This window comes from Formica exsecta, unplaced genomic scaffold (assembly GCF_003651465.1).
Source record: "Formica exsecta isolate Colony F162 unplaced genomic scaffold, ASM365146v1 scaffold303, whole genome shotgun sequence".
Lineage (NCBI taxonomy): Eukaryota > Metazoa > Arthropoda > Insecta > Hymenoptera > Formicidae > Formica > Formica exsecta.
Window position 1 is genome coordinate 175,091 of NW_021850289.1, and position 12,335 is coordinate 187,425.

The 12,335-nt window shown below is 32.8% G+C and overlaps 1 protein-coding gene across 2 annotated transcripts in view; it reads right to left on the minus strand.

Annotated features, from left to right (window-relative positions):
- Positions 1–4,171: 4,171 nt before the first annotated feature.
- Positions 4,172–12,335, minus strand: part of LOC115237664 — a 106,704-nt gene continuing 98,540 nt past the window's right edge. For both annotated transcript variants that reach the window (XM_029810862.1, XM_029810863.1), the window contains exon 6: positions 4,172–4,698. In XM_029810862.1, the coding sequence (XP_029666722.1) occupies positions 4,331–4,698 (368 nt within the window). In that variant the 3' untranslated portion in view covers positions 4,172–4,330. The remainder of the gene's footprint in view (positions 4,699–12,335) is intronic.

Here is a 12,335-nt window from a genome sequence, read left to right on the forward strand (position 1 = left end):
TCTATTTTGCAGCCAATCAATATGCTTAAAAAGTTTGTCGTACGACAAATGTAATATCGGCCTTAGCCCTTAATAAAGATAATAGCCAAAAAAGTTCGTTGCCGCCCGTGGGCGGGAACGAACGTGTTCAGACACGTTACGCGTGTGTCCTTTGGATCATATTTTTGAGTTTTATCTTCCCCTTCTAAAGAGGAATCCTTTCTAATTGTTCACTTAATCCTTCTCACCTGGCCGTGTGGTGGGTAATTAATTTGTGCATTTTAATGTTTTTATATAAATGTCTAGAAACTGCTCGATTTCTGCTGTCAATCTGCCGTCAGATTGCGCGCAGGCTCTGCGTGATTTCTGCTGCCAATCTGCTCACATTGCCTGTCAGCAGGCTCTGTCGACAAAACCTGAGCTTAATGTGGTCACAGATGGCTATGGTTTTGGCATGGAATTCTGATTAAATTTGCTGCCAATCTGCGCGCATGCTGCTAGCATTTTGCTATCTGGGTACACGATGTTTTAAAATATCTCATGAATCATATAATCTATATGTGTTTCTTCTTCGAAAAAAGTTAACGATTTTTCTCAATTATTTTGTACTGATATTGTAAGAAAATATTATTTATTGCACCTTTTTCTTGTATAGTTAAAACATTTTAATATGATATAATTTTATGTGTAATATTTAATATTTAACATTTTGGTAATTGGGATTGATAGCTAATTGCTGTTTATATTTTTTTATATATACTTCCCAAGTATATAGATTTATGAAACACAATATTCTAAATATAGTATTTTTTAAATCTTTTTTCAAATGGTATGGTTATTTCTAAAAAATTATTTAGTTATTTAAACAAGTAAATCCGTAATCATTTTGAGCGATATATTTTTATGATTCGGAATGCAATTCTATTTTTCGTGTCGTATCGTAACAAAACGAACTGCTTTAATAGAGAAGAAGTGACGCTCGCATCGGCTATCTCGAATGTGCACCACCTGCGCGTCCAATTCGATTATCTCCTACAAACCACAAAGACAAGCCCGAGGATGTTCAATAACCGCGTACCGAGATCTAATCGATCGTACGATATTCATCTGACACGAGTCCAGTGATCTATAGATCTTTCGAGGGCAAAATTTAATAGCTATATGTCAATAAAATGTCAATATTTAAACATTAAATGATAATCTTAATTTCGCACAAAATATAAGTATATATTTTAAATATTATAGATATTTTAGATTTATGAGTAGATATTTCTGAATCAATTTTTCTAAATTTTACTCACTCGAAAAAAAGAGATGGAATATATTTGTAATAGACACGGCTGTTATAATATTTGGACATTTTAAAGATGAAAGATGCAAACCTCACATAATTATCCGCAGCTTTTAATTATAAAAGTTTGAACATCCAGGTAATTAAAATACTGAAAAATGAAGCAGAAATCTGGTAACATCAAGAAGACGCAGCTATATAGGTTGCGTTTAGGTTCGGTATGTCGGGAACCCTTCCATTATCGGGAACGAGCACAAGAAATGAGGACGTCGCAGGTGGATGATAATTAATTAAACGCTTTCTCCCTCATTACCGGCGGTTCTAGACCGCTTAATATACGTTAAAGCTGCGAGTATTTCAATAATATTGAGTTCATCATCTATTTCCAGCAAATGTACCATAGGTTCAGAAAATTTAAAAAATTGATCGCGTAAAATGATAACTAGCCGAAATAGTTTCTTCATTTAATAATGCAATTCATTTTAATAATGGACGAGCGCTTCTTTGTTTAAATCTGTAAACTTATTGCATAAACAAACTTTATATATTAAATATTGAACAGGGTATATAATAATAATGTCGTATATTACATGTACGAATTATATTTCATTAACAATATTCTCTGATAATTGATATATGGGAATGTGTTATTATTAAATTAAACAATATCGCGATGCATGATGAGTCTCGTAAAAGCTTTGCGATAAGTTCCCGCATTCATCAACAATGAAAATTTCAGTTCCGTAAATTATTATTATATTAATTAATTAATTTTTTGGTAAGACTGCATAAAAGATAACACACCTCCGATTTAATCGCCACTTAAATATATTATAGAGGAAGCTTTTCTGAGTAATTCTCTGCAAGAAATAAATGAAGGACGGTATTATAGTTTAGGAGATATAATAAATTGAAGTTTCACAGTTTTAATGCTTTTTCTCAGGTATTATAAAATAATATTAGGAAAAGTAAAGTTTTGTATTTGTTGTATAGCTTTTAACGAACTGCGAGAAATAGGTGAAACACATTATTGACAAAGTATCCATGAGTGTATACCTATTCCGTAAATGTAAACAAACACTTTTTCCACGTCTGCTCTACACAAATACAACATAAACAAACTTCATGTTTCTTTATTTTATAATAGAAAAAGCATTAAAACTATGAAGCCTCCTCTACAACATATTTAAGTGGCAATAAAATTGGAGGTATGTTACCTTTTATACAGTTTTACTAATTTTTTAGTTTATGCTTGTTAGAGACGCAAATGTTTATAATTCATAAGACAAATATTTCTGAGTTAAACAACGTACGTATTTGAAAAAGAAAAGAATTCGCGGAAGAAGAGAATTCGAGATGAAAAGTAAAATTACATGTAGGCAATCACGTGTCAAAATAAATTATGGTCCCTGCTATACATATAAGATTATAGTAAATCGCGATTAATTTACTTTTTCGTTCCGCAAACGAAACATATCACCATATATAGAATTGAAAAAAAAAACATTTTCTATTGTCTTGATCGATTAAATAACTCGTATTTGGATATCGAAATAATTAAAGCTGAATAATACAGCAATATAATACGAATTTTATTTGCAAATAATAAAAATTCTGGTAATATATTTTTATTTCAGAGAAGATAAACAATAAACTGGATTTTAATTCGATTCGATTCTGAAAGTGTTTTTTGTTCTAAAAATAATATTATTTATTGCAGCACACTCGATTATGCGTATTCTAAGTTACAATGCCATGTTGGAAAAAGCAGACTAATTTAAAGTATTGTTGATAACGTTTATCTCAAATGTCATTTATCGTCTAAATTGCTGGAAATATGAGGAGGAAATGTGGACGTGGCAATAAAATGCCATTTCCAATTTTTTTCTAATTTAACTCTCTCTCTTTCTCTTTTACATATATTGTAGCAAAATTAAATTAAATTGCACAAAATACACGAGTAGTAATACTTGACATCATAATAATAAATGAGTTATAAATATGGTTTGTGTGAGGTAACAATTTTTAATATTTGCTAAAATATAAATTTCAAATTTTTTTTCTCTTTTTTGATTCCACAGAAAACTGTCTCCTGAAATAAGAGCTCAAATATTACGTATCCTGAACTATTCATTTATGCATTGAACGATGTACGATATTAAACCATCATTTCGTGATAAAGAAAATGTTCAATTACCCATAAAAATCGAATCATCCCAAACGTAAAATATAGAAAAAAGAAGATAAATCCTATGTATGAAAATTTCGACATGTAGATAAACATAGAAGTTTTATCCAGAGATAAAATTTTTTTGAACACGGTAAAACGTTATAGTAAACGTTATACGTATCCCTTATGTATAATATAAAGTATAATATAAACATGTATCACGGCAATAGTTAATATTACATATTAGAAACGAAAAAAACAAGTATGTGATAAATGTGTAGAGAGGTAAAATTTTCAAAAATATGGAAACAGAATGCGGAAATTCTAGTATAGAAATCACACAAAATGAAAAATACATACCACAATCGAAGAAAAAGAAAGTTAAATATTTGGACTCTGGTTATCACACTTTAGGAGATATAGTAGAATCTCGATACTGTGAATTAGATAGAAATGGCACTAATTCAGGCTATTAAAGATTCGAAGTATGTAGAATATCGTGTGATTTAATTTAAATAGTTTTATAAATTATAAATTACGGTGCTTATATAACTGCTATTTTTATTAGTACCAATAAAATAATTTGTTAGTGTAATAAATTAAGTCACAATATAATAATGAAAAGTTATTTCGCGATTAATAGCTAATAATTAATTTATATTTCATTATTAATTTAAATTTAATTATTTTTTTAACATTCATTAAATATAATTAATTCACTCATCATCTCTAAATCACTCAAAATAAATAATACGATTACATAATATCTCTAATTATGCCAATTGATCGAGATTCTACACATTCATAGAATAAATGTCAATAAAGGATAAGAGGAAGGAAACAAATCGAGATTACGAAAAATCATCGCAAACAATTAAATATATGTGTATTTACATGTTGCGCGAGCAAAGATTCACCTCGAGATCCATAGTGGTGTGTCGTGATGGCGGGGTGCCGTATTGGCCGTGTGGTGGCGGCAAATGATGTGGGTGTAGGGGATGCAGCTGCTGCGCTGCGTTGAATTGCTGATGATGAAGGGACGGTTGATGATCGCCGCCGAGGGTGTGCCTTCTAGGCTCGTCCCTCGAGCGGCCACCACCGCCGGAGGAACCTCGGCTCCCCGAGCCACCCCCGCCAGCGCCGACACCGACCCCCAAGACGCCACCGCTGCCGACGCTGCCCCCGCCAGCACTGCCTGCCCGTCTGCCAGGTGTGAGTTCGTTTGAGCCAGGTTCAATCTCCCCCCTGACGGACCCCCCTGAAATCAGAAATGTTTCTAGTTAGCGATATCGTTATCGATGTTCCAGACAAATATTTAATAATAATCTTACATCTTTTGCAATTTACATAGGTACATCTTATGAATAAATATTCTCTGTTGAAAACTCTTTTAATTAACAAAAATTTAATTGAACGCTATATATATATATATATATATATATTTCTTGGAATTTAACATTAATTGTTTTAGTTCCACAAAATTACTCTAAAATTTCAAGTATATTTGTTACGAATTTATGAACCGTATTTATCGATGATGATACAGATCAACAAAAGAAAACAAAAAAGAGAAGCATTTTCTTTCTTCAATTTTTTTTATGATTAATCTTATCTTAACCTTTTGATTTTTATAATACAAATGTCTTCTTCGGATTAAAAGCTTTAATGATATATCTATTTTTTGCAATTTATTGTATTTCATCATAAAATGTGATTTGACATTTTATTAGATACTGTCAAACTTATCCAAAGAAAGAAAGAAAGATTATAAAAAATAAGATAAAGTTTCACGGACGGAGAGGCACGGTTTGCTACTATTAATAAATTCTCGTCCCCGATAAAGAATCGAGGTAAATAGCCTGTGTGTCGACCCATTTGGCAGAAAGTAGCCGCGACAGAGCGTATATAACCGAGAATAACGCGTTCGCGGAAGTGGCCGGAAATAGTGACACGTGCGTACATATACATGGGAGGGTGTGTTCTTGCTTAGTTATTTTTCATCGCGGCAAAAAAAAACGAGGAAGAGCAAGGTTGCGCGTTAAAGTAATAGTATCTGCGGTTACGCCTGAAATCGTCAGGGATTTCGTCAGGAATTACGTCAGGAATTCGAGATAGACAGATAGATCTCGGCTATCTCGTTCAAAATTTAATATTTCTTTTTCCTTTGCTCGATATATATATGTGCTTTTTATGCTTTTCACGTTTGAAACTTCGGATATAGATTTATTTATTTGTGTGTGTAAATTATTTTTGTGAGAAAGGCACAATGCAACGAGAAAGAGATTAACAATGCTGATACATCGAATTCGCATAATTGCATAGGTCATTGTCACGGGCACGATTGTCCTCGCAATGAGCAGAACGTACGTGTGCATACAAGATGGGTTCACTTCCGGATTACAAAAGCGTCGCGCTCTCTACCTTGTTTACCCGCGTTGCTCTCGACTTAATGAAATACAAACTGGCTGATGAATACTGACGGCCGTTCCCTCTCTAAACGAACGTACTTCTCCGGGTCACAATCAATCTCGGCGAATAGTCACATGGGCCTTAACGACGTCGAAAGTTCCAGCGCGAAATCTGGACAGAAGCTTCAGAGAAAATGGGTCAGAATGGCGAATCGAGAGAGCCATCGTCCGATTAATCACGAGATTCGAATTCCGACGGAACTACATGCGTCATGGCGGCGTCATACCTCGCGTGGGTGGCCAAACGTCGTACATTTCGGTGTTGCGCCGAAATGGCCGTTCCGCGCAAACGTCAAATTGCTATCTGACAAATGTATGTCGTAAAGCATTATGTCGCACCGGTGCTCGATTCACCCGCATTCTTGAAAAGGCGAACGTTAGCGATTTTACGAGATTTTAACACGTGATATATGTAACGATTCTGCTACGGAAAGATCACTTTCTCGGGCTAAGTTCGATCCGAATTTCCGGATGTGTCGCTTCATTATGTGATAAATCACGAATTTGAAGCCGAGCAAATATGTGCATAGATTATGTGTACTTCTACGTGTCAACATACTATTTGATTATTGGAACTAAGAGAATTCGGGGGGTTGTAAAAGCTTAGAGCGTAAGCGAGTTTAAATTATATAATTAAATTCGCGAAAATTGAAATATATTATATAATCATCAAATAATTATAAATTATGTCAATCTTAACGGGATTAAAATTTTCACATTATTTGCAATAAAATATTTTTAATCCATCAGCTATCAATGCCATAGTATAGTAAAATATAAAACGAGTGAAGTCTCTCATTGATCGTTAAAATAACTTGGTAAATACGTAAATAGTAAGCTGTACGCGTGCGAGAATTAGCTGCAAGTAATATCGAGGCTACGTGCGTACTTTGCAACAATAAGCCGCGCAAGTTTCCACAATAAAGGGGTTTATGCGCCATGGTGCGACACTTGTAATTGGCAACGTGAGTAAACTATTCTCTAAACTCTGACAAACCGCTTTGAAATTTCAATAAGCATCTAATACGAAAATGCAAGACATACAATAGCAATATTATAAGATGATTATCGTCGAAAATGAAACATCGCCTTTTGATTTTGCTTTAATCATAAGATACCGTCCAGGATATAATAATAATATATTTACGTGTTTATAGTGCAATAACGATTTTTCACAGTCAGTTTTTAAAATGGAAAAAGTAAAAATGATAATTACTAAACATACATATTTATTTTATTTCAACTTACAAAAAATGTTATTCCAATTAATCAAATACGTTCATTTTATCATTTTCTTTTCAATACGGCTGTCTCATATTTTGTCACTTTGTATTAAACGATGTAATATTATCCGATATGACACGTGTTTGGTATCAGTGCTTATTAAAATATCATCCGTCAATCTGATCGATGTTTCTCTAAAACGAGAATCGCGACTTCTGCGGAAAACTGCCGAGGAAAATCATGTACGCGAGAGTAGAGACATATGAAAAAAATTACGAAGAATGACATATATAGTTTTACCTAAATAAGCAAATTTATATTGATATCTGAAATTCTGCAAATATTTTCAGATTAGCAAAATGTAATATTTTACAATGATCATTAATTATGCAAATACCCTCTAACAATGATTGACATAATTAATAGGCTTTTTATAGATTTGAACTGATCATTTGCAATAAGTAGGCTAATACCAGATTCTGAATTGGCCTCTATTTTGGATAAATTGCAATAATTACTATCGCATACTATATGTTTCGTGCAAGACAGAGAAAGAAATGGAGGGGGAAGGGAAAATATATAGATATAATTTCCAAAATTTTAGAATAGAGAAGACTCACAAAAGTAAAATTAAATTAAAATATTGATTGCTTCGTTAATTATATTACAGTAAAAGCCAACTTTCATTAATACCATTAATTTGAATCTTTCTTTAATTTACAATAAATCTCAATAAAATTTAAATTTAATTGCACCGACTGTAATGTTGAAATTTGAAAGACTAATAAATACTGACCTATCTTGACATTTTCACTATGGAAAAATTTGTTCCAAATCTGCCAAAGAATTTATCGTTGAAATTCAGTCTGTTTAAATTTACACTCTATTTATCTATGAAACAATATCGATAATTTAATAAATCTTCACGAAATTGCGTGCACTCGCGTCACTTTGTATAGACCGTACATAAACCTTATATACATGTCCAAGGCGCCATACAACGTTATATACAACGTCGGGAAGAGTACTGGCGACGATGACGGTATCCTCGTACGCGTTTATTTTCAGAAACCGGTGTAGCTGAGCGTGCGCGGTCGTCGAGAAATCTAATCTAACGCTCGCGGAAATTCGATAATCCGCAGCGCAGAGATAAGATTTTATACGTACATATATGTATGTACAATAGGCATACCTGTTTAGCTGTCTCTCTTGTATCAACGCCATTCTGATTTCTCTCGAATGTGCATACAATACACAGCACAGTAAGATAGCTAACGTTTCGGACGAAACAAGATACTTAAAAATAAGAGAAAGTAGGAGCACAAAAATGTAATAAGAATAACAATTTTAATCGAGCAATATAAGCTGTTGTATTTTTTAAAATCGTTGGCTCTACTTTTTAATTATTCGTATTTATTATATAATATCTACTTGTATTGGGTTTGTGCCGCACACATTTATCTAAATAACTGGAAGGCAAGACGAGGCGATGGAGAATCAAGTGTCTTTAATGAGAACCGATAAACGTTAGTTATGATCAAATTGCCTCGAAGATATGACGGAGATTGTTTCATACGCGGCTGCAGAAACAATCGATTTGTAAACCTATCGTGGCAAATATAATTTCGATATGCTAATACTGTAGTATATAGTACATGTCTTTTCCGGTTGTGTGTACTCGAGAGAAAATAATTCGCTCGCCAATAGCAGAGTTTCATTATCTCTTGATTCTTTTAGGACAAGTGATTTCAGAAAATTCGGAGCAAATAAGATGTTTCCTTAATCAACTAAATAAACGCAATTTTTAAAATATATATATAAAAAATTTGAAGATCGTCTATTATATCTTTAAAGTTTAAATTATATGATTGAATTTTTTAAACAAGTCGTTTGCTTTTACTCTTGCCTCAGACTATTCTACATGAAGTTCTTATTTTAAAAATTGATATATGTAAAAAGTAATATATTTATACTTTTAAAACATTTTAATCTAAGCGGTTAATTTGACATTTTAGCATACATTTTAATTTGATTCCATTCTAATAATTAGATATTGAATTAATTACTGATACATTACATTTATCTTTTATTAACATAAGTGACCATATCACTGCTTTGAAAGCAGTCACGAGTCTTGAAATATTTTGATAAAAACATAGTTTATACGCGGTCGTTATAATTAATATATAATCATGATAAGATCGAATCTCGAGCTTATCGTGACGAACTTACAACGATAGCTATACCGTCGGCGGGATGCTTAGGTTCTACGACCTCGTTTCTATCCGCTGCGTGCCCCGAGCGCGAAAATAGATCAAATCGATATACCAATGGAGAAAATACACAGTTGGGAGCGATAATTGAGGCGAGTGTGATGTAAACTTTATACTTTTCTATGTTTTATCACGCTATATTTGCAATAAATAATTATGCAAATCAAAAAATTAATTCTACAGAATGAATAATATTCCCAAGTGAATATTGAATCTTACATTATCGTTCATAAACATATGTACTTGCAATTTTTCACGTGTATAATACTTAATTTTATCTTGCTAATATGTGTGATTTTGAAGAAGAGAGATTTACTTTTCACACGTAAATAAAATGCGAATGAAGAGTATTTTCACATTTTTAAAGAGTTCATTTAATTAATATCTTTAAATATTTGAATATAAATATAGGAGAGAGAAAATTCGCTTATATAAATACATCGCTCTCGGTTTGGAATTCGTTGACATTAACAATCGTCGCAATATGGACGATTAAGGGGGAGACCATAAGTTACGATTATGAATCGTATCAATTACGACATTCTGATGTGGCTGAACGAAGGAGGGGCGACAAATATCGACGCGCATTCCTGGATGACCGCTTACCGCATTACCACGTGATTAAGATTGCATTATGCATGTGCTTTGGTAAAAGCCGATCGATTTCAATTGCCGTGACGGACTTGCTTATCGTAACTAATATCACGTGAAGCGTTTTTAGTTCTCTGACCTCTGTTTACCATCTGTTGCTCTGTGATTTTGCATAATATCTTGCACGACGAGAAGCGGTACGTTTGCGAGAAAGGCGTTTCCATGTATAAAAACATCGCGTTTAACAACATTAACAAAACATCTTTTAATTACGCTCGTTATTTTTACATTCGTTCGCATACGTGGTTACGATGCGAGCTTAAATAGCCGCCGTTTGAAAGCTAGTTAAGATTTCTCACACTTCAATCAAATGATTAGGAATTCGTCGTTAACTAGCTGATAAATGGCCCCTAACTGATCCGGTTTTGCTAATGTCAGTGAACTCTAATCATCCGAACCATTTAATTGATTCTCTTTTCATAGATTACAGCACCAGTTATAATATGTATATGATACATATTTCATTGTTGTGTAAAATGTGTGAAATGAGAGAACATAATTCTCATTTGATAAATTAAAAACAATTTCTAATGGTGTTGCAATCAATAATAAGTTATGAAACAAGAATAAACAACACGCTATTAAAAAAACACATCAATCAATTTGCTTTATATAACTAGATATACGTATATTCAGAAATAAATATTATTAACAATTAAGTATTAATGGTCAACAATTAATGAAATAAAGTTTTGTGTTACTACGTTGTAAATTACGATTACGATGCAAAATTATATTGCCTTTCTTTCTTTGGAGATAGTCTTAAAGATTTTGATATAAGAGAGTGAACGGGTCATTTTTTATAAAAAATCTGTATATACAAACGAAAAAAAGATTTGATTAATCAGCATTAATCGACTTTGGCAAAACCGGTTATAAATCGATCTAGAAACTTTTATTGCGCAGTCGAAGCTACCAATTAGATTGCGTCGATAGGAGGAAATCGTCGATACATTTTTCATGCTTCGGCGAATGTAATAAAAATGAATTCCGAACTCAGACACGAGAAGATCCTGCGGGCCGATTATCTGTATAACGGCGGTTCACGTCATCGGATTTTAATTCTGTTGCATCGCCAGTACGGCGCCCGTTCCTGCGAAAACGTGACCATGAACGGGGAGAAATCTACGGAAAACGAACGATATCGGAGATGGAAATCTCTAAAATAAGAAGAGAAGGCAGATGAAAACAAAAGAGGTTGCAAGGCTCTAATAACGACAGAGTCGTTACAGAAAAGACAATATCGTGATCATATGGGTGCAGGCGTCACGTATTAATCTTGCTGACGAAAACAAGACCGAGGCTTATAAAAAGCTGTCGTCGGCCAAAATTGATGATGATACGTCACGAATAAAACTTTGGATGCAAAAAGTGAGGAATAAACGAATAATTACAATCTTTTCAAAGATAATTTCTTTAGATTAAAAAAAGATAAATTCATATTCTTTCTTTCAATTTTTATGACGAATAAAATAATTCTTTCAAATATGAGATATGTAAGAGAATGAAAAAAAATATAAGATCGGAAATTATAGTATCTGTGCATCAATATATAATAATGGCATATAATGATACGAAATATCATTTTGATAATGTATGCCACCGCATATGTGATATGATACAATCGTGTAAAATAATTGGATATATGATATTCGCGGGTGATTCTTGGCACCGGTTCATCGATATTCGATATTCAAAAGCGGTGATGATAATCGTATTCAATGTCATTCGTCGTGAGAAAAGCCACATAATTATACCAATTTTTATATAGTAGTACGCGATTGGTATTAATTTAATAGTTTATTGAAACTTATTCTGTACTTATTTATTACTCATTATTCTTATTTATTAATTTTATTGTATACTAAAATATTTGTGCAAAGACATATTCAGCTTTATGCAAAAAAAAAAAAAAAAAATATATCGGCGGATGTGTATTAAATTACCAAACATTGTATATAACAAGCTAACGAGTTATGACTCATGTCAGAATATACGAAGCGTCGTCCCTGTATGTTACCATCTAATCTAACTTGCAATTTCGTTTAGAAGTTGTGGAAGCAATGGCGTGATAAAATCGATTTAGAAACGGATGAATTTTCTCCCGCGGAAGAGTGTGTAAAAGAATATATAATAGTTTTTTAAATCGTTTTCATCGTATCATGAAACACAAAATGATTTCGCCTACTTTAGACGACGATTTGCTTACGAGATCGAAATGTTCATAAATCCTGTGGATGTATTGGATGTAGTTCGCATTCCTTTGTCGGCATTCAGAC